At 41.1% G+C, this 26,171-nt stretch overlaps 1 protein-coding gene across 1 annotated transcript in view; it reads left to right on the plus strand.

The window, feature by feature from the left end:
• YTHDF2 (YTH N6-methyladenosine RNA binding protein 2) overlaps positions 371–26,171 on the plus strand; it is a 39,604-nt gene continuing 13,803 nt past the window's right edge. Inside the window, 6 exon segments of the mRNA XM_005665152.3 lie at positions 371–459; positions 461–591; positions 594–739; positions 742–877; positions 1,432–1,511; positions 5,392–6,978. Of these exon segments, the coding sequence (XP_005665209.1) occupies positions 371–459; positions 461–591; positions 594–739; positions 742–877; positions 1,432–1,511; positions 5,392–6,978 (2,169 nt within the window).

The following is a 26,171-nucleotide window of genomic DNA, read 5'->3' on the forward strand; positions in this document are numbered from 1 at the left end:
CTTCCGCGTGGGTGAGTGAATGTGAGAGTCAGCGTCGCGCCGCGCGCGCCGTCCGCTTTCGCCGCTCGGCGCCCTTATTTCGGCTGCGAGGGGCGGGTGCGCGCGTCAAGGCATAGAGACGGGCGTTGAGTTCTCGGGCTAGAGCGTCGCTGAGTCGGAGCCGGAGCCCGAGCCGCGCGCGGTGTCTCCGCTGCGTCCGCCGAGGCCCCCGAGTGTCAGGGACAAAAGCCGCCGCCGCGCCGCCTGCTCCCGCCGCCAGGGCTCATCCGCCGCCGCCGCCCTGAGGAGAGTCCGCCGCCGTCGCCCCCCCGGAGGATCCGAGAGCCATGTCGGCCAGCAGCCTCTTGGAGCAGGTACAGGCCCGGCCCGCATGCCTCGGCCATTGTGTGAGGCGAGAGGGAGCCCGACTAGGCCCGGGCCCGCCGCCCCCGGTCGGGCCGAGCCGAGGCGGCGCCTTTCGCGGGCCGGGTTTCGAGGCTCTCCGGCCGGCCGCGCCCAGCGCCTCGCCCTCACCCGCACTCCCCGCTCCTCCCCGGGTCTCGGAGCCCGCCGGCCGCGCCGTGTTCCCTTCTCTCGGCGGGCCTCGTTTTTCCTCTTGTTTCCTTCCCCTTCTGTGAAGCCCCGGTTTCCTCGCGTTGTTCGTGGCGCGGCCCCCGCTTCTCTCCGCGGGGCCCGCTGGCCTCGCGCTTTCCCCCGCCTCCCATCCTCAGTCTCCCCCTCACTCCCGTTCCCCGACGCCTCTCCTCAGGCCTGCGCCTTTATTCCCTTCTCGGGCCCGGCTTTAATTGGTGTTTCCTTTTCCATTTCTTCCTCGGACGACCCGCTGCTCGGCGACGTTTCCTTCGCCCGCAGAGACCAAAAGGTCAAGGAAACAAAGGTGAGCCCAGCTCCGCCGGTGGCCACGGGCCGGGAAGGGGGCCCCGAGTGGTGGGGGCGGGGTCTCCGGGAAGCGCCCCGGGGAGAGGACCTTTCGGAAGCCGCTTAGTTTGCAGGTGCCTCACACTTAAGTATCTGACCCTTTCCGTGTGTTCCTGCAGCTGGCGAACAGCTTTTTGGTGAACAAGGAGTAATTCATTAGAGGTGGGGGTGGATTCGGTTTTGAAATGTCCCAGGTCCTTAGTTTCCTGTAGGTCTTAGAAGGCCTTTGTTTTTCATCCTCGTGGATCACACTCTGGAAGTACTCACATGTGATGGGGGAGGGGAAGCGGGAGGGAATTGAAATCTAGAGGAGCCAATAAAATGACCTTTTAAGATCAACTTGCTCTGGGTGGAGGGAGACATTTTCACTGACGAATATTGGTTTATCCTTTTGAAATCCAAACATATTTGCTCTGTTTGGTAAGGTTTTTCTCTGGTTGGAAGGCTTTTAATTAATTTGTGAAGTAGAGTGCATGTTTGAGACACCCCTAACACGAGCTTTTTTTTCTTTAGTGCAAAATGGATCTGTACATCAAAAGGATGGATTAAATGATGATGATTTTGAACCTTACTTGAGTCCACAGGCAAGGCCCGTGAGTAGTTAACCATTTACATGCTTGATCAAAGGATGTAGTATACCATTATCTTTTCTCTGATCTGTCAGTAAATCTCATTTTTAGGGAATGACTTTCTTAATACCAATCAGTATGGTATAAAAACAGTTACAAATGTTAAGATCCTCATCTGCTTTGTCAGCAAACACAATTTTCTGAGAGAGACTAGTACTGATAACATTTTACAGTATACTAACAGTGGCACTTGTTTGAGTAGTTTTTCCTCCTTACAAATAATATATCAGTGCAGAATTTAAGGATCCTTTCCATTGTTGAAGATTTTGAATTTTCATCCCCAAAGCATTTTTCTTTTAGGAAAATTGGATTTGTACGTGATGGGAGAAAGTAACAAAATCACCTTAATTTTATTCATTGCTGTGGAACTGGTTATCTTCCTTTTGTCTGGCCACTAGTTACTGGGTTCTTAGAACGATTTTGAAGTTGAGCCATGTCTACATTTATAAAGACCAATTTTGGACGTATCCGGCTTTTTATTTAGGGGAGCTAGAGGATTTACAAAATAGTGTTAAGATACAGTGCTGTTTAGCGCAAAGACGGAGAATGGTTGGGACTCAGGCACTTTCACCACAGTGGCCTGGGTTCAGTCCCTAGTCTGGGAACAGATCCCACATCAAGCCACTGTGTAGTGGCCAAAAAAAAAAAAAATAAATAAATAAAGGAGTTCTTGTTTTTGCAGTGTAATCTTCTAACAGGAAGATTAGTTGTATATAGGTTCACATATATGAACATGGCCTGTGCATGCAGAAACGTGATTTTGTAGTTTTTGTGTATTGATATCTCTTGGATCCCAAAGACATAGTCACAAAGTTTTAGCCAATGAATATAACTTCCCAGTCAAAAGAAAACTGACTATGACTCATGCAAAATATCGTAGAAGATGAAGAAACTTAGGGTACATTTATATAAATTCTAAATAGATGTTGTATGATATGTACAATTGTTGAATAAATTTACATATTAGTGCATGCCCATGTTTGGGCCTAATTTTTACATAAAACTTTTTGATTCTTTATGTAAAATTTTCTGCGTTGAAAGTTTAGAAACCACTTATGTGATTTGAAAAAAGTTTTTGCAGAAGACACCCAATTAATGAGGAAAAGTAGGGAAGGAAGTAGAGGAATGAACTATTGGGTTCCTGCTCTTGAAGTAGTTTGCTTACGTAATCATTATAACAGGGAGAGTGGGAGCATTTGGAAACATAATTCTAGGTAGTTGTGAAACATTGTGTAATTCAGATTTTTGAGCTCAGGGGCATGTGGGAACCTGCCAGTTCAGGTGTAGGCATTCTGCTGTATAATGGCATAACCGGTGATACTAAGTGCATTTGTTTTTTTGTTAAGTAAGCTAAAGCATAATGTCTTTAAAAAATTTCGTCTTTGTAATTAATGTCAAGAGTATTTCATCCACTTTTTTTTTTTTTTTTTTTAAAGGACCTCATCCGTGGCATATGGAGGTTCCCAGGCTAGGGGTCATATCATCAGAGCCGTAGCTGGTGACCTACACCACAGCTCATGGCAATGCTGGATTCTTAACCCACTGAGTGAGGCCTGGGATTGAACCCAAAACCTCATGGTTCCTAGTTGGATTCCTTTCCTCTGCTCCACAACAGGAACTCCCCCTCAACCACTTTTTAACCAGTTTTTCGCCACCTTATGTTGGATTAATTCCTCCAGCTTGACCTATTGAGTATTGACTGAGTTTCTTGTAAACAGTGGATGTGGGACTGTTAAAAGTATAACATTTATCTTCGAGAAATAGATTTGCCTTAAACTTGAGGGTGTATGTTAAAGACTTTTTTAAAGGAAAATTTTAAATTGGCAGAGAAAAGCAACACCATTTTATCAGGCCACATTAGCTGAAACATTTAATCTTCAAGAGATGTGTTTTAGTGGCTAGGGAGAAGACCTTTGGGCTTTAGTACTATGAACTTAAAGACTAACATATTCATGGTCTTCCAAGTCTCTTAAGAACAAGACAAAAAAAAAAAAGAACAAAACAACAAGAATGGAATCCACAGGGAACTATATCCAGTCTACTGGGGTAGACAATGATGGAAAAGAATTTTAAAAAGAACATAAATATATGATAACTGAATCACTTCGTTGTACAGCAGAAATTGGCACAACATTGTAAATCAACCATATTTTAATAAAAAAGCAAAACACCCTGTTGGCTAGTTGATAGATTCTTAGATACCAGAGCTTTTTTGAAGTTATGGTAAAGTACTCTATTTTTGAATTGAGCTGTATAGAAACCAATTCTGTGTATCTCTGGCTTCTCATTTAAGGGACTACTCTGGGCTATAGGATTTATAAAAAGTTAAAATATTGTCAGCACAAATAAAAGAATGTTTTTGCAATGTAATCTATCTTCTAATGTGAAGACATTGTATATTTTTCTGGTTATTCTAAAGGGTGATTCCTTTTTAAAGATAAGGACTTTACTGTGTCTTTAGGATTATACTCATGTTTTTAATGGAAAAGTTAGGTGTGCATTTCAGTTTACAGGCTTTGCTCTCATGGATTAAGCAGAACAAATAGCAAGTTTTTTTAGTTTTGAATCCTCTAGAAGCCACTGTGCTTTCCTTTCCAGTTTATAATTAAATATTGGCTTATGTTGATGTTCCCAGATGGTTTGCCAGGAGGCTATACTTTAAAGTAGATTCATTGAACCTTGCTTTTTTGGTTTATGGTTGAGGAATGGTTGCACAGATTTTGGGGATAGACGGTGAAATTTCCAGTTCTTTTTGTTAATGTATCTGTTATATAGTACAGATTTTTTGGTTTGTTTTGTGTTTCTGGGTTTCTGGGGTTTTTTTTGGCTGCCCTGTGGCATGTGGAAGTCCTAGTACAGTTTTAACAGGAAACTCTTTTTTTTTTTTTTTTTTTTTATTAAATTTTATTTTCCCACTGTACAGCAAGGGGGTCAGGTTATCCTTACATGTATACATTACAATTACAGTTTTTCCCCCACCATTTCTTCTGTTGCAACATGAGTATCTAGACATAGTTCTCAATGCTATTCAGCGGGATCTCCTTGTAAATCTATTCTACGTTGTGACTGATAAGCCCAAGCTCCCGATCCCTCCCACTCCCTCCCCCTCCCATCAGGCAACCACAAGTCTCTTCTCCAAGTCCATGATTGATTTTCTTTTCTGAGGAGATGTTCAAGGAAACTCTTGAATACTCCTCTGTTCTGCCATTATTCCCAGCTTTCAGTCCAGAAACTGTGGTTTTAACAAACGTATCCTCTTAACACTTCTGTATAGCAAGACCTAAACTTGGTGAGATGCTGGGTTTTCCCTTTTCTGAATTTTAGCACTTAAAATCCATCTATATTTGCTGTATGTTGGTTTAATTTCAAATGTTTAAACAGTTCAGTTATTAAGCTAAAATATCTTTTTTTTTTTGGTCTTTTTAGGGCCGCACCTGCGGCATATGGAGGTTCCCAGGCTAGGGGTCTAATTGGAGCTGTAGCCACCGGCCTGTGCCAGAGCCACAGCAATAACAGATCCTATCTGCGTCTGTGACCTACAACCACAGCTCACAGCAACGCTGGATCTTTAACCCACTGAACAAGGCCAGGGATCCAACCCACAACCTCATGGTTCTTAGACGGATTTGTTTCTGCTGCGCCACGATGGGAACTCCCTTAAACAAAAATATCTTAGCCTACAAAAACACCTGCAGGTTTTTAGAAAGAGACTATCTGAAAAATCGCTCCTTTTTTTATAGTAATGGCTGGAATATTTGAATTATGTGAATAATTAAGAGAGGAAATGTCCTGGTTGTTTTATTTTTGTGTTTAGTTTTAATTTGCTTTTTTTTTTCTTCCACAGAATAATGCATATACTGCCATGTCAGATTCCTACTTACCCAGTTACTACAGTCCCTCCATTGGCTTCTCCTATTCTTTGGGTGAAGCTGCTTGGTCTACTGGGGGTGATACAGCCATGCCCTATCTAACTTCTTATGGACAACTGAGCAACGGAGAGCCTCACTTCCTACCAGATGCAATGTTTGGACAACCAGGAGCCCTAGGTAGCACTCCATTTCTTGGTCAGCATGGTTTTAATTTCTTTCCCAGCGGGATTGACTTCTCAGCTTGGGGGAATAATAGTTCTCAGGGACAGTCTACTCAGAGCTCTGGATATAGTAGTAATTATGCTTATGCACCTAGCTCCTTAGGTGGAGCCATGATTGATGGACAGTCAGCTTTTGCCAGTGAGACCCTCAATAAGGCTCCTGGCATGAATACTATAGACCAAGGGATGGCAGCACTAAAGTTGGGTAGCACAGAAGTTGCAAGCAATGTTCCAAAAGTTGTAGGCTCTGCTGTTGGTAGTGGGTCCATTACTAGTAACATTGTGGCTTCCAGTAGTTTGCCTCCAGCTACGATTGCTCCTCCAAAACCAGCATCTTGGGCTGATATTGCTAGCAAGCCTGCAAAACAACAACCCAAGTTGAAGACCAAGAATGGCATTGCAGGGTCAAGTCTTCCACCACCCCCAATAAAGCATAACATGGATATTGGAACTTGGGATAACAAGGGTCCTGTGGCAAAAGCCCCCTCACAGGCTTTGGTTCAGAATATAGGTCAGCAGCCAACCCAGGGGTCTCCCCAGCCTGTAGGTCAACAGGCTACCAGTAGCCCACCAGTGGCTCAGGCATCAGTAGGGCAACAGACACAGCCATTGCCCCCACCTCCACCACAGCCTACTCAGCTCTCAGTGCAGCAACAGGCAGCTCAGCCAACCCGCTGGGTAGCACCTCGGAACCGTGGCAGTGGGTTCGGTCATAATGGGGTGGATGGTAATGGAGTAGGACAGTCTCAGGCTGGATCTGGATCTACTCCTTCAGAACCTCACCCAGTTTTGGAGAAGCTTCGGTCCATTAATAACTACAACCCCAAGGATTTTGACTGGAATCTGAAACATGGCCGGGTTTTCATCATTAAGAGCTACTCTGAGGACGATATCCACCGTTCCATTAAGTATAACATCTGGTGCAGCACAGAGCATGGTAACAAGAGACTGGATGCTGCTTATCGCTCCATGAACGGGAAGGGCCCCGTTTACTTACTTTTCAGTGTCAACGGCAGTGGACACTTCTGTGGCGTTGCAGAGATGAAATCTGCTGTGGACTACAACACATGTGCAGGTGTATGGTCCCAGGACAAATGGAAGGGTCGTTTTGACGTCAGGTGGATTTTTGTGAAGGACGTTCCCAATAGCCAACTGCGACACATTCGCCTGGAGAACAACGAGAATAAACCAGTGACCAACTCCAGGGACACTCAGGAAGTGCCTCTGGAAAAGGCTAAGCAGGTGTTGAAAATCATAGCCAGCTACAAGCATACCACTTCCATTTTCGATGACTTCTCACACTATGAGAAACGCCAAGAGGAAGAAGAGAGTGTTAAAAAGGTAACCGGCTTAACTCTTCTTAAGACTTTTAGGGAAGGAGAAGGAACTAGAGAGAACAGGGGAGGTATTATACTGAACTGTTAATAAAAGCTCTGTAAATAAGTATCACTTAACAGTTGAAGCCTTTATGGAAGGATAATTGGTCTTATTATTCAGACCTTAGTGTGAAGGGATGTGGGAACATTAGTGGAGGACAGAAATGTGGGCTTAAAAGGAAGGCAGAGACAATAGAGAAACTGACTTTTTGTGATACAGAAAGGTGAAGAATGAGTCTGAAAAAATGCATAGGGGATAACTGAAGTTATAGAACCATGGAAATGAAATTAAAAGATTGAGGCTGTAACATGGCAGAGAAAAAGATAAAAATTATATTGGAATTAACTTTTGGCTTAACTGGGTATTGTGGTTATTTTCAAGAGTTGGTATATCACCAAACCCTGACATTTCTGCCTGCCTTCTGACAGCTGGCAATGTTAAGAGGATGCTTTTTCAGAACCTTCTTCCTTGCTTCTGTCCTTTGTACTGTTCTGATTACTTTTTCGAAAACCTTTTTCCCATTAGAAAACTTAATGTTTATTATATGAAACGTGGAAACAGATAATCAGGAAAAGCTGACGTCTTGCTCTTAGCATGTTTTTGTATTCTTTTTTTTTTTTTTTCATATTTTTGTATTCTTAAAGATTCTGTGTAACAAGTAGGGATCTTGAGTAGATTGATGGAGAATAGTTTCGGACTGAAGAGTTGGATTTATCTTAAAGAGGTGGTAGTGCTTGGTCCTGTGTATTGAGTGAAAACTCTAGGACCCTAAGAGAATGATAAAATACTGGTTGGGGTAGATCGTATATTATCTAGAACTTAGACTTATGTAAAAATAGGAAGTAAGTGAAAAGATAATGGCAAGGAGAACATATTTTAAAAACATATGTATTAATGATAGAATCTTGAGTGGTTAGCTTCAAATGTAAAATAGGAAACAAAACCCAACAGGCTTAGGTAAATAAATTTTCCTTCAATTTGTTGTTAGTTCTGTGGGATCTTATATAGTTCATCTAGGACCTGACACTTGTTACGCCTCTATAAAACCTTAACTCCCTTGAGCAGTGGGAAGAGAGGATTCTCTACCTCCATAACAGAATCAAAGGCCCATAGTTGTCTAACACTGAATCTTTGACTCTCATCTTCCAGTGTGTACAAATAAAAAATGGAGATATGCTTGTCAGTGATGCTGAAAGTATTGGGGAGATAGAGTCATATTATTGGAAAGTTGGCTGTTAGAAAAGAAAACTTAGTCCTTTTTGGTCCTTTAAACTCTTCCCTTTCCTGTAGTTTAACAGTTTAACTTAAAATCTTCCATAATCTTGTAGAAAAAAATAGTTGATTGGTTATTTTTGCCCAGCATCTGGAAGACTTTAAAGATATCTTCATAGGCTTCTGTTTCTAGAGAAGGAAGCAGCTGTGACCTTTCAGGTATCATGTAGTGGCATAGCAGATTACTAATGTGTGTGAGGGGCATCAGGGTGCTTGGTTTAACCACTTGACACATGCATAATATCTGTCACTTACTATGAATCTGTTTGCTTTCATCTGCAAAGTTTTGCCCTACATCTTGTGATTTAAAAGCAGGAAGGCAAAGACAGAAATATTTTTGGGGATGTACAGCATAGCTAAGATAAATTTGTGTTTGTTAGAACTAGTAGGGAAGCTTGCATTTAAAAATCAAGTAGCAAGTTTGAGGACTGTTAATTTATGCGGACTTTTTTTTTTATTTTAAAAATTTTGTTGGGGTGGAGTTCCTGCTGTGGTACAGTGGGATCAGCAGTGTCTCCGCAGCGCTAGGGCACAGATTCGGGCCCTGGCCTGGGAACTCCCTATTCTGTGGAACAGCCAAAAAAAGAAAAAATTTTATTGGGGTGTAGTTAATTTACAATGGTGTATTAGCTTCAGGTTTACAGCAAAGTGAATCAGTTACACGTGTACATATATCCATTCTTTTTTCACATACAGGTTATTACAGAACACTGAGTAGACTTCCTTGTGCCATACAGTAGGTCCCTATTAGTCATCTGCCTCATATATGGTAGTGTGCATGTGCCAACCCTGTCTTCCCAGTTTATCCTTTCCCTCAACTATGTGTACACCCGAACCCAAGGCATATCGAATGTGAGCCACAGATGCGTCCTGTGTCACAGGAGGAGCACGCCAAATCCTTAATCCACTGTGCCACAGTGGGAACTTTGTCTATGTGTACTTCTGTTTTTTAAGGCCTCAGGTTCAGCATCTGAAAGTTCCTGGGCTAGGGGTCAAATCAGAGCTACAGGCCTGTGCTGCAGCCACAAGCAGTGCCAGATCTGAGCCGCATCTGCGACCTACATCACAGCTCACGGCAACACTGGATCCTTAACTCACTGAGCTAGGCCAGGGATTGAACCCGAATCCTCATGGACACTAGTTGGGTTTGTTTCTGCTGTGCCAAAACGGAACTCCTATGTGTACTTTTAAACCAGGTATACATTTGTATTACTTTTACTTAAGTGGTTCAGTGAATGGTAAAATTTCATAAGTAAGTATAAGATTCATGTTGGAATTGAACAGCCTTGTGTTGTTTTTCATAGAGTGGGAGTAATATAATCAAAGTTTAGGGTTTTTGTTATTTTTTGTTAACTAATGAATCTTTCTGATGAATGAGTATCCTAATTGTCCTCAGGCTGTTGAACAAACCACCAAAAAAAAAAAAAAAAAAGATTAAAAAATATCATACTTAATTGGACTGTGATGATCATTATGCAGCTATAGATATGATAAATTCATGTGAGTAATAAAAAAAAGATCATACTCGTGTCAGATTACTTATTAGTTTATTGTTTGTAAGAGGAGCTTGCTAGATTTCAGACAGGTCCCTATGATTGCTTCTAAACCCAGTTACCATTCAGTCAGTATTGCCTTATTATGTTGCTCACTGTTATCCTTTAACATCCTTACGTAACTGACTGTAAACTGTTCCTCCAGTCTTTATTAGGTTTCCCGGACAAAACAAGTTTTCATGAGAATGTGACTGATAGCTCATTGAAGCAGTTAACTCCCCTAAATGGGGTGTTTGTATATGTGCCTTGGTATTATTTACCAGATTACAGAAAGTTTTCATACCAAATGGTAACTCAATCAGTAGGGAAATACTAAAACTTCATCTGGAAAATGATGTCATAGCTGTTCCAAGTTCCAAGATTGGGCATGTTTCTTGGCAGAACACACTGAAGCAGAACTGCAGCCATTTTTGCCTTCTTCTGTCACATTATCTAATTCAGTGTCTTAGAACTTTTGATATCTGTCTGGCTTGAAAACTTCCAGTAGATTTTAGTGACATCTTAGATATGTGGCTGGCTTTGTTGTGTACTTCAGAAACTATTTTGTAATCTTTCTGCATTTATTTAGAACTTTTCCCTAATTGCCAACTATATTTCTGTGACCTCACTCTTTTTGTAGTATTCTAACATAGATTTATTGTTGTTTACCTGTATCTGTTATTGAATGTCAGCTTCTTTATAATTTTTTTCCCAGCTAAAATAGCATCATAGTAAACATCCAAAAATATGAATATTGATTCATACCTACCCTTAAGTGCTGGGTCAAAGGATATATTCTTTTGAAGGTCTTGGCTGTACTATGTATTGCCATACGGGCATTTTTCTTAAAAATTTTTTTCTTGAGAGAATTACTGTCAGCTATTCAGAAGACAGTTAACCTTTCCCTTTGCCTCATCTTTGGTGTAGTCTGGCATACAGGGAGACTTACTCCCTACATTAGTGATAGGTTTTTGTGTTTTTTTTGTAAACCTCATAAAATAGTTGACTTAGTCTTTGTCTTACATTTCTAGCCTTTCACTCTAGGTAAAAATAAGATAGTCTAGAAGTTCCCTTGTGGCGCAGTGGGTTAAGGATCTGGCGTAAGGCTGCAAACTGCAGTGCAGCTTTGATCCCTGGCCCGGAACGGAACTTCCATGTGCTGGAGATGTGGCAAAAAAAGCAACAGCAAAAAAAAAATAGTCTAGTAGAGGAACTAAGGATTGTAATTTTCTTAAAGCCTAGCCCAACATTAGACTCAGGCACTTGGATGAATGATTTTTCTGAGTAACTGAAAATTAATGGGAGATTTGGGAGAGATCTAAAAAAGATGTGATTGTAGTGACAACAGCTTAAATTTTTTTTAAAAATTTCATTACTATCGAGAATAGTAGGATTTCTTAAATACTTCTAGAATTCTTATTTGCAAGCAGAAGACTTAAAAATGGTGACTTGTAGTGTGTTTAGATAATACTGAAAATTTATTATGGTGTTTAAGAATGAGATGAAGCTCATTCATCTTTCTTTGAACAACTTTACTGTGTGCTAGACACTACAGAGAAACCAAGAGTGTATAGTCAGCCTTATATTAGTGACAACAATACAGAATGGAAAGTGTTTTCTCAGGGTGTGCATGAGGTGCAGTTTGCAAGCTAGAATATTGCCTAACCCAGCCTGGATTCTCTCATAGAAGAATCCTGGAAGAAGTAGTCTTTTAGCTGAGCCTTGAAAAATGTAGAGAAGATAGCCAGAGGTGTTTTAAGAAGCATGAACATAGGTTCAGAACAGCCCAAATCTGTATAGATAATAACACTGTATAGATAGTAACTTGTAATAGGAAGTTACAGGAACAAGTATAGTACAGTTCAGGAACAAGTCTAATTGGAGTTTTTGGAATGGGTTTCCCAAATGAGAAGTTTGGAGGTTAGATTAGGAAAAGAGAGTTGAATGGAATGTTTATGTGGTTAGTTGGATATAGAAGGAATCTACTGGGAGTTCCCTGGTGGATCAGCAGGTTAAGGATCCAGCATTGTCATTCATGTGGCTAGGGTCATCACTGTGGTTCTGGATTGATCCCTGGCCCAGGAACTTCCACATGAGGGTGCTGCCAAAGTTCCTGGTCCAGGGATCAAACCTGTGCCATAGCATTGACCATGCTGGATCTTAACCTGCTGTATCATGAGAGAACTCCTAGTAAAATTTAATTTGAATAAGGATGTAGGAGGTCCTTGATGTAACCTTCACATGAAATGCTTTGGGAAACTTGTCAAAGTAAACGTAATAATAGGTATTGTTATTGTGTCTGTATATATACACACACACACAGTTCACTTCTTTTTGCAGTGTGCTGTATACGTGTTATCTTATTTCTCATCATAGTGTTTAGCTTAGTAGAGGTGATTTAGAAGGGGAGTATGAGAGCTGTTATTAAAACTGTTTTAAGATGTTTTTAAAACTGACAGCACTAGAAGCAAGGGATAGAGGTTATAGGGAGGAAAATTTTTTAAAATAAAAGAACCTTCTAGAAATGGAATCCTAGGAGAGTTCCCGTTGTGGCCAGGGGAAACGAATCCAACCAGGAACCATGAGGTTGCTGGTTCCATCCCTGGCCTGGCTCAGTGGGTTAAGGATCCGGCATTGCCGTGAGCTGTGGTGCAGGTTGCAGACACAGCTCAGATCCCGCATTGCTGTGGCTGTGGTGGAGGTCAGCAGCTGTAGCTCCAATTAGACCCCTGGCCTGAGAACCTCCATATGCCATGGGTGCACCCCTAAAAAGACAAGAGACAAAAAAAAAAAAAAAAAAAAGAAAAAAGAAAAGAAAAAGAGTCCTAGTCACCTGAAGGTTTTAAGAAGAGAGTAAAAGAACTTTTATTAGATAAATTGTAGAGAAGATTCACATGGGATAGTTTAAATCGGAGAAAGCAGAGATTAAAGAGAGGGCTAGGTGGCCCATGATAACCTGTTTTGTGGAGAGGAATCATGGTACCAACAGGAAGTTTTTTGTTTTATGTTTCTTACAGCCATCTTTTTCCTCCTCACCCTTTAATTTGGGCTTTTAGCCCCTTGTTTATAAATATTTGAGGTGATCAACTTGGCTCAATCAGAAAGGAAGAAAAACATCATTTTAGCCAAATATATTGTTTTCTTTAAATCCTGAGGAAATAAATAACCATGCAGTATTGTTCAGTATTGTTTAACATTTCCCCAGTCCACTGCTGCTTTAAATTGCTTCTTCTTCTTCTTCAAAAAAATTCTTCTTCAGACTAGCGAGTAGGATCTTGTTTTTAATCAGGAGGGCAAACCTGAACTTTCTGTAAAATTTTAAGGCCATTTATGTCTTGGGATAAATTAACTTGTCTGTCTGCCAAAAGGGTTGAGGGAATTTTATTTGTATTATTCATCACCTTCTTTGTTTCGTGGATATATAAAATGCCTTTCTGTAGCCTCCTTAAAGGAGTACCAGAAGAGAATCAGTGACCTTGAGTTTGGATCTCTTTGAAGAATGCCTTTGTATCCATCTTTCTATAAATGTTTGTGTTACTTACTGGGATAGAAGAGATAAACAAGGCACCATCTTTGTCTTAGGACCAGATAGTGTTATTAGGAGGATGAGACAATGGATAAAATACAAGGTAAGTGCTGTAGTAGAGAAATGAAAAATGTTTTGGCTTTCTGGAGAAGTGATAAATTTGGGGAAATTAAGGCTTCATGGAGGAAACAACATTTGATCTATGTCAAATAGATTGAGTAATGCAGTAATAAGCACTTAAGTCATAGCACAGTGCTGTGCTTGGCACATGGTTCACATAGAAGTTCAGCTGTCTCATCTGATACTTCATTTTCATATTTTAGATGAGGAAGCAGGCTCAAGAGGTGATTATTTTTTACTTTTTTTTTTTGTCTTTTAGGGCCACACCTGCGGCATATGGAGGGTCCCAGCCCATGGGTCAGCCTACACCACAGCCATAGCAATGCAGGATCCGAGCCGTGTCTGTCTGCGACCTACACCACAGCTCATGGAAACACACCGGATCCTTAACCCACTGAGCGAGGTCAGAGATCGCACCCACATCCTCACAGATACTAGTTGGGTTTGTTAGCCACTGAGCCACTACAAGAACTCCTCAAAGAGATTATTTATACAAGGTCTCATAGCTAACAAGTGGCAGAGTTGGTACTTCAGCATCCAGTGATGTGCTTGAGCTGGCTAAATGTAAGGCAACTGTTTTGTTTTCAAGAATTTAGCAAGCATTGGGGGAGGAGGAGAGTGTGGGATGGACTGGGATTTTGAGGTTAGTAGATGCAAACTATTACATTTAGAATGGATAAGTAGTGAGGTCCTGTAGTATAGCATAAGGAACTATATCCAATCACTTGTGATAGAACATGATAGAAGATGATATGAGAAAAATAATGTATATATATGTATTACTGGATCACTTTGCTCTACAGCAGAAATTGACAGTAAATCAGCTATAATTAAAAAAAAAATTCAGCAAGCTAGTTTTTAAACATAGCCATTATTAAGCAGTACATTGTAATAAATTGTTTTAAATGTGTTTCTATTTACATTAAATTAATTATAAACTATAGTTTGTAATATAAATTGCAGTTAAACTACATAAACTTAGGTACTATTGTTATTACCATTAAACCATTTTATGTGTGTGTGTATATGCATAATTCGCACACATATTTTGGCACACCCACAGTCATGTGGAAGTTTCTGGGCCAGGAATCAAACCTATGCCACAGGAGTGACTCTAGCTGCTGCAATGCCAACACTGGATCCTTAACCCACTGCACCACAAGGGAACTCCAAACTGTAATATATATTTATTTATTTTTAAGACCACACCTGCAGCATGGAAGTTCCTGGGGCTAGGGGTTGAACTGGAGCTGTGCTGCTAGCCTACACCACAGCCACAGCAGTGCTGGATCTGAGCCGCATCTGTGACCTACACTGCAGCTTGTGGCAATGCCAGCTTCTTTTTTTTTTTTTGCCTTTTTCTAGGGCCGCTCCCTCAGCATATGGAAGTTCCCAGGCTAGGGGTCTGATCAGAGCTGTAGCCTTGGCCTACGCCAGAGCCACAGCAGCACAAGATCTGAGTCGTGTCTGCAACCTACACCACAGCTCATGGCAACGCTGGATCCTTAACCCACTGATTGAGGCCAGGGGTTGAACCCACAACCTCATGGTTCCTAGTCAGATTCGTTAACCACTGAGCCACGAACAGAAACTCCAGCGCCAGATTCTTAATTCACTGGGCAAGGCCAGCAGTTGAACCCACATCCTCATGGACATTATGTTAGTCCTTAACCTGCTGAGCCACAAGGGGAACTTTAGGCCATAATATTTAAATTCACCACTCTGGAGCTCCTGCTGGGGCATAATGGGATGGGTGGTGTCTTCAGAGCACTGGGATGCGGATTTGATCCCAAGTAGGTCAGAGATTTGACATTGCCAAAGCTGTGGCTTAGGTCGAAATTTTGGCTCTGATCTGATCCCTAGCCCAGGAGCTCCATATCCGTGGGGCAGCCAAAAATGAAAAAAAATTTTATCACTCTGAAAGTTATATCTGTATCAATATATAATACTGTGGTATGGTGCATCTCAGCCCCATTGGTAGTTTGAAATCAGCCATGTAGTTAGCACCATGGAAATTGGCAAATGCTATATATAAAGCTTGACTTGATTTTTGTTGATTGTCTAGACTTAGAATGATGGAGAAAATATTAATGCAGATTAAATTTAAGTGTCATGTCTATATCCTGACATTATTTTGAATAACACAAAATTTGAAGAAATAATCTTCTAGAATTTGAGAATTATTGTCGTCCAGTTTAACAAGTTGCTCAAATCATTGACAAGCCAGTGAAGTTTTGACACGTCTTTGTTATTTCACTTTTGTCGTGAGTAAATGATAAATGAAAATATGTTGGGATGACACTCAGAGCCACAGTCTCTAGCCCCAAAGCCCATGGACCACTGTGTGATAGGTGGAAAATGTGAAATACAAAAGTGGGTCTTGTCAGAGCTTAGGTTATGGTAATAATAAAGTTTAATATGGAAAAGAATAAGTGACAAAACTAGAGAGGTTGGTTGGGCCCAGTATAAAGAAGGGCTTTGGATTTTTATTCTGTATTTACATTTTAGATTGTAAGGGAGGTTGGTCAATGTAGAGTGACATTTTGAAGCATGGGAAGGATTAAATACTGACTGGGCACTGACTATTAGGTACTTTCATAGTTTTGCTTTATTTTTTTTTATTTTTAATTTTTTATTTTTATTTTTATTTTTTTGTCTTGTTGTTGTTGTTGTTGTTGCTATTTCTTGGGCCGCTCCCGCGGCATATGGAGGTTCCCAGGCTAGGGGTTGAATCGGAGCTGTAGCCACTGGCCTACGCCAGAGCCACAGCAACGCGGGATCCGAGCCGCGTCTGCAACCTACACCACAGCTCACGGCAACGCCGGATCGTTAACCCACTGAGCAAGGGGCAGGGACCGAACCCGCAACCTCATGGTTCCTAGTCGGATTCGTTAACCACTGCGCCACGACGGGAACTCCTCATAGTTTTACTTTAATACCTACACCAACTGTGGAAGGCAGTAACCCATGTATATAGGTAGGGAAATGAGAAATTAGGTTAGCAACTTACCTGAACTCATCTATTAGATGAAGAGACAGGTAGATGATTCAAAGACTTCAAACGAGAGGCTTTTATAACAGTTGGGAGAGAGACAATGAGAGCCTGAATCAAGACAACAGGAATGGGGAAGTTAAGAGTGGAAAAGTGTGGTAGACATATTTCCTGATTAGTTATTTCCTGATTAGTTATTTTAGAAAGCTTCAAGAGTATGGGATGAACAGCAGGTTAGTGTTTGGAGCTGTGTTGGCTTTGGAACAGTAAGATGATAGGATCTGGAGTTCATGAGTGACATATATCGATAGAAGTTTGGGAGTTTTCAGGCCTCGTATAGGTAAAGGCAGGGATGATTTTAAGATTCTTCAGAAATAGTGGTAATAAAAAACAATGGCTGGAGTTCTTTTGTGGCTCAGCTGGTTAAGGATCCAGCGTTGTCACTGGATCAGTGCTGTGGTGCAGATTGGATCCTTAGCCTGGGAACTTACATGCCGGAGGTGTGGCCCCCCCTTCCAAAAAAAGGTGAAATTATTGAAAGTCCTGGAGTGTCTTAATACATAGCAGTCCTGAATAAATTTTTATGTAGGTTTTCATTTAATTCTTTCATGGTGAGGTAGGTGTAGCTATCTCAGTTGTACAGTTGAAGGCACTGAAGCATAGAAAAGAGTAAACGAACACCTTTGCAGAGTTCCCCAAACTAAGCAGAACAGATGTTATACTTCTGCAGTGTGGTTCCAAAGCTAACACAGACCAAGGGAAGAGGGCCAAAAGAAAGAACCCCCAGAAATAACACAATTTGAAGGATGGGTGAAAAGAGGGAGCAAGTGAAAGAGACTGAGAAGGAGTAGTTTGAGCTTTAGAAAGAGAACAAGGAAAGGGCTATATCTTGAGTAGAATTTCAAGCAGTGGGATATAATCACCTTATTCAGAGACCGCAGAGAGGTAACATAACTGCAAATGCCAGCAACTGTCTGAATAAAAGTAGCACGAGAGTGCCTTGTTTAGGGGTTTGAAGGCTTTGGTCTCCACACATCATTATTTGTTGTTTCTATATTGTTCCAACCCTTCCCCACCTGTAAATTCTTCCGTGTTGTCTGTTCCAAGCCTTAAAGAAATTTAGTGAAGACTAGCATTTATTTAATTAATATGGGCTGTTTGGTGGGTTAGACCATGTAACAGTGTCTGAAATAAGTTGAGTATTAAAATGACAGTATTCTGTTCTTATTTAATATGGCTAAAGATTAATCCATAGGAGACTGCTGTTTTTCCAGACATTTTGGTAGTTAGCAATTCTAGAATTACTTAGTATTTATTCTGTATAGTTCGAACCAAGAAGACTAATATGTGAACCATACTGCTTACTTGCCAGATTAGTTCTGTAACAGTTTTCATACTTTTTAGCAGTTGAATGTTCTTTCCCCTTAAAACAAAACCTTCCTCAGGCCCCATGAATGGCTAACTTTACATGCTCAGCCCCCTTCTTTCCCTGGGAGATTTTTGAAGCAGCTCCTTTGTAAACACACCAGATGAAATGAATTTCTTTTTTTTTTTTCTTTTTTTTTTTTTTTTTTTTTTTTTTTGTGCTGGTTTAGGGCTGCAGCTGCAGCATGTGGAGGTTCTCAGGCTAGGGGTTGAATTGGAGCCACAGCATCACAGGATCTGAGCCACACTTGTTACCTACATACACCACAGCTCACAGCAACACTAGATTGTTAACCCACTGAGTGAGGCCAGGGATCGAACCTGCATTCTCAAGGATATTAGTGGGGTTTGTGGCTACTGCTGTACCACAGTGGGAACTCTGAAATAAATTGTTTGAAGATGAAGGAATGCTGTGTGGTGATTAGTGGAGCTGTTTTGAAATTGAAGAAGTGAAAGGAATCTGCAGCTTCAGCATCTCACCCAGCTACAGCATTGACTTTGACTGCTGTAGTTTAAGGAACAATATGATAAAGGACTAACACCGGCACTGTTGAGGACTTTAACATAGAGAAGGAAAAAAAGCTCTGTTCTCATCTTTACCATTGAACCTTGCAAGTCTGCAAATGAGCAAGGACAAAGGCTCTGAGTATGGGAGGGTCGGATCATCCTGTTTCTCCACAGAAAGTAGGTAACTCAGTTTAAATTTGCATCCTGCTCCCACCTCCTCCAGACCAAATTTTTCTAGTTATAACTAGACAATGTAGACTATAATAACTAGCTCAATAAATAGTGCTCTAATGCTTTTCATCCCTTGCTGAATAAGCAGTTCCCTAATTGAACTGATTTAACTCCAGCTAGCCATGGGGAGGAGACATAAATGAAACAGTTTAGGACAGTGTACATTAAAGAGCTAACTTTTCAATATGAGACTAAATACAGAAGAAAAGAATTAAAAGACCAATTAGGAATGAAGTCAGGTCATTTTCTTTTCTTTCTTTTCTGGCTGTGTCCACACCATGCTCAAGTTAACAGGCCAGGGATTGGACCCACCCACAGCTGTAACCAGAGCGAAAGCAGTGGCAGTGCTGGATCCTTAACCCATCAAGCCACCAGGGAACTCTGTTTCTTTTGTTTTTTTACCTTTTTAGGGCCACAGACGTAGCATATGGAGGTTCCCAGGCTAGGAATCAAATTGAAGTTGTAGCCGCTGGCCTACACCGTAGCTCACAGCAACGCCTCATCTTTAACCCACTGAGTGAGGCCAGGGATTGAACCTGCGTCCTCATGGATACTAGTCAGATTCATTTCTGCTGAGCCACGATGGGAACTCCCTCCCTCTTTTTTCTTTAACTTTTATATTTTTATGATAGCTGGATTTGAGTCAATTCTGGAAGGATGTATAAACAGGGAAAGATGATGGAGAGACGAAGGAAGAAAATGGCTAAATCCCCAAGTTAGAGCTGTTAGGTATTGGGGAGGGGAGGGAAGAGACAGGGAATTGCTCTTTCCAACTCATTTGCACTTAGTACTGTTGTAATATCTGGTGGTTCTTAAGAGATAATTTAATACTCTTCTACATGTGTCAGAGCTAGGAATTTGGACATGTCACTTGTTTAATACATGAAGCCATTTAGAAAAGGTAGGCACATAAGCTTTTGACTTCATGTGGACCATTTTGGCAATCAGGGTGGGGGTAGTATATAGAGCTTTTAAACTGTTTGCATGTTGGAGTTCCCGTTGTGGCTCAGCAGTAATGAACCCGATTAGTATCCATGAGGATGTGGGTTTGGTCCCTGACCTCGCCCAGCAGGATAAGGATCCAGCATTGCTCAGAACTACAGTGTAGGTCGAAGACATGGCTTGGATCCCACATTGCTGTGGCTGTGGTGTAGGCCAGCAGCTGCAGCTCCGATTTGACCCCTAGCCTGGAAACTTCATATGCCTTGGGTGTGGCCCTAGAATGACACAAAAAAAGCTGTTTGCATGTTAACAAAATTTGCAATGTATAAATTTTATATTAACATTTGTAAATGTCTCCTTTGCATTTGTTTTTCATAACCAAATTATAAAAAGTGTAGAAAATGAAAGAAAACTCACCCATGATTCCTATACTCTTGACAAAGCCACCCATCATTTTGGCATATTTTTCTTTTCTTTAGCTACACAATGGGTTATAATAGCATTCTGTATAGCATTTATTTTATTCTGCTTTTCTTCCTTAATTCTTCAAGTATTTACCCATATTTATCCACTTTTTGGACATCTGTATAAGGCACTTTTCATATCACCCTTGCAAAAATACTATAGAATAGTTAAGATTATTTTCATTTTACAGGTAGGGAGCTGAGATTCAAAAAGGAATAACTTTCTCAAGAACACTAAGTTGTTGAAGAGCTGGAATTTGTTTTGCCCCAAATTTTGTTCTTTTTGTTCTTCGGCCTTGCTGCATCTTCACGTTTATCATTTAAAATAGCTATCTCGGAGTTCCTGTCGTGGCGCAGTGGTTAACAAATCCGACTAGGAACCATGAGGTTGCGGGTTCGATCCCTGCCCTTGCTCAGTGGGTTAATGATCCGGCGTTGCCGTGAGCTGTGGTGTAGGTTGCAGACGCGGCTCGGATCTTGCGTTGCTGTGGCTCTGGCGTCGGCCGGCGGCTACAGCTCCAATTCGACCCCTAGCCTGGGAACCTCCATATGCCGCGAGAGCGGCCCAAGAAATGTCAAAAAGACCAAAAAAAAAAAGCTATCTCCTGGAATTCTCATTGGTGCAGTGGGATCAGCAGTGTCTTGGGAGCACTGGGATGCAGGTTCAGTTGCCTAACTGCAGCTTAGGTTGGAACTCTATATCCCGCTAGGCTTCCAAAAAAGAACCCCCCCCCAAAAAAAAAGCTATTTACTAATGTTTGTAACCAGTTATCTCTTTGTTGGCTAGCTAGGAGCACATAATGAATTGAAACTCAAACCTTTATTTTAAGCACTTAGGTTTAGAACTTCCTCATCACAAGCAAATTGGATCTACTCTTCCTAAACTTGTGAGAGTTGCTGTGATGACAAATGATTCTGAATTATCATTGCAGTCAGAATTACAGCTCCAAAAGGTTGTGAAGTTGAGTAGGAAGGTTTTAGGCTGTCTAACTCTTCTGTTTATTACCTGATTTTAGTGGTAGAACTAGAGCCCTAGACAAGTTCTTGGGTAATTCAAAGTCCTTTATGACAACTGTTACCCTGCTTGGAGTCTATAAACCTGCAAAGGAGTGGGGAGGGGAGCAGGGTGGACCCGGTATGAGAGATTTTTAGAGTATAAATTCCAAAAAAAAGGTGACAACAGTTTAAAACAAATTTTGAGTCATCTGGAAAATATTTACCAAAAACTGATAAAAAACTGAACTTATATTTAGTAAGCTCCCTAAGTATTTCTTAAAAGGATTAGAAGCAACTGAAGAGAAGTTTCTCAGTTTGTATAAGTTACCATCTGAGTACTTATACTGCAGATTCTTTTTTTTTTTTTTTTGTCTTTTTGCTATTTCTTGAGCCGCTCCCACGGCATATGGAGGTTCCCAGGCTAGGGGTTGAATCGGAGCTGTAGCCACCGGCCTACGCCAGGGCCACAGCAATATGGGATCCGAGCCGTGTCTGCAACCTACACCACAGCTCACGGCAACGCCGGACCGTTAACCCACTGAGCAAGGGCAGGGACCGAACCCGCAACCTCATGGTTCCTAGTCGGATTCGTTATCCACTGCGCCATGAGGGGAACTCCTTATACTGCAGATTCTTGTCCTTCACCTACTGAGTGAACGTCTTTGGAGGTTAGGCCTTAGAATCTGGATTTTATCAGCTGTATAGGTGATTTTCTTGTATTTTAATTATGGATGTCAGGCGTTCCATCTTGGTTCAATGGTAACAAACCTGACTAGTATCGATAAGCATGGTGGTTCGATCCCTGGCCTTGCTCAGTAGACTAAGGATCCAACATTGCTGAGAGCTTTGATGTAGGTCTCAGACAGCTGCAACAATGCCAGATCTGCTCTGGCTCGGATTTGATCCCTAGCCTGGGAACTTAAAAATTCCACGGGGGGTGGCCGAAAAAGGGGTGGGGGGTGAGGCAGTAATGTCTTTGGCTTAATATCCTGCACATATAACTCCATTTTATAATCTATTCCTCAGAGACATTATGGCTACTTTTAAGAGGCTTTAATACTTTAGGTTTTACTTTTTTGTGTGTCTTCCTTTTTTCGTGAGCACATTAATTTTTTAGAGAGTTGTTAGATAATTTTATGCAATAAGATTTAGTAGCCACTAGCCATCCTGAAGTGGCTCAAAGGTGTTGATTGATTTTTAAGAGCACGTAGTGGAGTTCCTGTCATGGCTCAGTGGTTAACAAATCCGACTAGGAACCATGAGGTTGCGGGTTTGATCCCTGGCCTCGCTCAGTGGGTTAAGGATCCGGCGTTGCTGTGAGCTGTGGTGTAGATCGAAAATGAGTCTTGGATCTGGCATTGCTGTGGCTATGGCCTAGGCCGGCAGCTGTAGCTCTGATTAGACCCCTAGTCTGGGAACCTCCATGGGCAACGGGAGGGGCTCTAGAAAAGGCAGAAAGACGGGGGAGAAAAAAAAAAGAGTACTTAGTTTTTTAGGATACCTTAAAATTTTAGGACCTTAAAATTTTAGGTTTGTATGTACATTAGGTTGATATCAATAGAGCATGAAATCCTAGATTCTGTGGTCTCATTAACATAGTAGTGAAAAGGCTAGGAGTTCTCTAAGAACGCCTGGTGTCATATCTGCCTGCTACTGTCACTGATTTGAGCAAGTAAACTTCTCAGCCTTACTGTCTTATGAAAATAGGGAAAAAAACTTTTTGGGTTGTTAGGATTAAATGTATACAAGTGAAATGTTTGAATACAAGCCTTTTATGAATGATGATTGTGATCCATAATCTCAGGCATGTAAATGTTTATGTACACAAAAATATACCCACATACGCCTTTGTTTAGTTTGGGTCAATCATCAAATTCTTCAGTAACATTTGGAATGGTACGTAATAGTACTACTGGGTATCCATTTTGGGGCCCCACACATGGAATTAGATTGAGGAGGGCGCAAGACTGAAAGATCAGTTGAAAGGAGTTTGGCAAAGTCCTATTGAGGTAATACAGTAGCTTGGGCTAGAGAGCTATTAGTGTTGAGAATGGTTGACTGGTATTTTTGAAGGTGGAACTGGAGGCTGTGATATCATTCATCAGATAGCTGGAAAGCATATTCTAATGATTGCTTCATTCTTTTTGAACTATCTGTCAGGTGCTGGGGTTGGGGGGGATTTGACTGGCAAGCTATTATAAACCTTATTTACTTGTATCCTGGAGTGTTTTCAAAAATTTGTTCAAATATAGTTCTTACTAGAGAGCAAAGGAGTGAGTCAAAGAATAGCTGAAAAAAAATATTAATGTGTCTATCTTAACATTCTGTTACTTTGTTAGACATTATTAAGGGGCTGAAAATAGATTATCCAGGCTTTTGCTTCTGACCCTTTTGGTGAAATTTATATAGGAGTTCAGCTCTTCATTAACAGTCTTAAGATTTTTTGTGTTAGGAAAGATTTTTAGTTAAATGCATTTACTTCATCTGGTTGCTCATACGTCAGGTCCCCAAAATTTATTCCAACTAAGTGCCCCACTTCTGCACCTAGAAAGTCTTAAAAGGGAGTGAAAAGATCGAAGGTACATAATTTTTTGTAAAATTTTTTTTTTTTTTTGTCTTTTTTCCTTTCAAGGCCGCACCTGGAGGTTCCCAGGCTAGGGGTAGAATCAGAGCTACAGCTGCTGGCCTACACCACAGCCACAGCAATGCCACATCTGAGCCATGTCTGCGGCCTACACCACAGCTCATGGCAATGCTGGATCCTTAACCCACTGAGCGAGGCCAGGAATCGAACCCTCTTCCTCATGGATACTAGTTGGGTTCATTACCACTGAGCCACGATGGGAAATCCCAATAGAAGATAATTAAATAAAATACTATATAGCCCTGCTTTAAATTGGAGGACTGAAAATATTTTTGTTGCCTCACATATGGAAGAGAGAATATTAATTATGTGTAACTTGGTCTTTCTGCCATTAGACTCATAACTCATACATTCACAGCATCAGTCTATTAAGATTTATTTCATAAACCATGTTAAGCACTGAAAGTGATTTTCGTATAATCCTATTTTTTCATGTTAGCCTGTCTTAGCATTTTCTTATTTTTAGCCTAGGCACTGAAATTTGTGTTCTTTTCTATCAAGGACCATGGGACAGGAGTTCCCCTCGTGGCGCAGTGGTTAATGAATCTGACTAGGAACCATGAGGTTGTGGGTTCAGTCCCTGGCCTTGTTCAGTGGGTTAAGGATCTGGCGTTGCCGTGAGCTGTGGTGTGGGTCGTAGACAAGGCTCAGATCCCAAGTTGCTGTGGCTCTGGCGTAGGCTGGTGGCTACAGCTCCAATTAGACCCCTAGCCTGGGAACCTCCATATGCTGTGGGAGCAGCTAAAGAAAAGGCAAAAAGACAAAAAAAAAAAAAAAAAAAAAAAGACCTTGGGACATAAATAAAAATTAGTTGAAGGCTATTAAAAGTAAATTTTATTTGGGAGATAGACATCAGATTTTAAAGTTAATAAATGTATCTGACAAATAAGAATGTGCCTCAGTTGTGTTTTATGGCCCTCTTAAAAGTAGGGAGGGGTAGTAGAAGAAAAAGGAAAGGATATTAAACTAGAGGAAAAATAAATAAGCCCATTTACAGTATTGTAGGAAGAGATTGCAAATGTGTAGGTTTTAAGAAACATTATCACTTTGTGGCTTTTAGAATTTTCCTCTAGAGATGAACTTCATATGTTATAGTCATAGATGTGAAGAGGGGCTAATAAGATGGGATGGGTGGATTGATTGTATGAGTGTTGCTTCTGATTGTTTAAGTGGCAGATCAGATAGTGAGGCCTAGAAATTTCTTCTCCAGGTTTATATGTTCTTGGGTAACATCTTTAAATTTATCTTAAGAAATAGATGTTTTTCTTTTTCTTTTTTTTGGCTGTGGCATGTGGAAGTTCCTGGGCCAGGGATCAAACATATGCCACAATAGCAACCCAAGCCACTGCAGTGACAGTGCTGGATCCTTAACCCACTGTGCCGCAAGAGAACGCCTTGATTTTTTCTTTAGGGAGTTTCCATTGTGGCTCAGAGGTAACAAACCTGACTAGTATCCATAAGGATGCAGGTTCCATCCCTGGCCTTGCTCAGTGGGTTAAGGATCCAGAATTACACTGAGCTGCTGTGTATGTTGAAGACACAACCTGGATCTGGTGTTGCTGTGGCTGTGGCCTAGGCTGGCAGCTGTAGCTCCGATTCAGCCCCTAGCTTGGGAACTGCTTGGGTGCAGCCCTAAAAAGACCAAAAAAAATTTTTTTTTCGTTAGTCTCCTCATTAATGAACAGTGAGATTGTGGAATTTTGGGATGAGGTGTGAATTCATTAAAATCTTGCTCTGCTATTTTCCTTTATTTATTACCGTCACAGTATCCTCAAGTTTTAGGAATGCATCTTCCTTCCTTTTAACATTTGGCTATCTTCTGATTAACTGGAGTTTTATGATTAATTTTGTGTTTGTGCTTGAGGATCTTAGGCAGGAGCTTAATTTAGACTGGTCGCTCCAGCCTGTTCCTACCACACATCTCAGTATAGCTGCCTCACAGATGGCAGTAGGTTAAAAAAGGTGGTAGGTGGGTCAGTAGCATCTTCATGTGTAAAAGCTGGAGTGTCCAACACAATACAGTGTGTGTTGTGCTTATGGTAGTTCCAGCTGGGACTTGGACACATTGAAGGTCTCAGCTTGCTTTTATGGGTTCTACTGCTCTTTTATTGTGTATCTATCATCATTCTCTGTCATTTCCCACTCCCCCCCCCCAGGCATTTTCTTTATTAAATATTACCAAGGTAAGACTGGGTGATCAGAAAGAAATGTTAATAAATAGAGCTGACAAGTGAAGTCTTTCGGCTGTAAGTGGTCAGGTATCAATAGGAAATAGTCACAAAAGTGAAAGAAAAGATTTTCTGTAAGAGAAGTTTTTTATAGAAACTGAAAAGGTTTTAATGTCCAGAATAGTCCTTGTGTTAGAACCTTCGCTGTATCATCTTTTCTCACTTTAAAAGACTTATAAAAAACTGCTAGGCAGATTTTTTTGTTTCCTTTTTTCTTTTGTTAAAATACCCTTAAGTACAGTGCCTTTCATATAGGTATAAGGAAATAAACACATTTC

Source organism: Sus scrofa, chromosome 6 (assembly GCF_000003025.6).
Source record: "Sus scrofa isolate TJ Tabasco breed Duroc chromosome 6, Sscrofa11.1, whole genome shotgun sequence".
NCBI lineage: Eukaryota > Metazoa > Chordata > Mammalia > Artiodactyla > Suidae > Sus > Sus scrofa.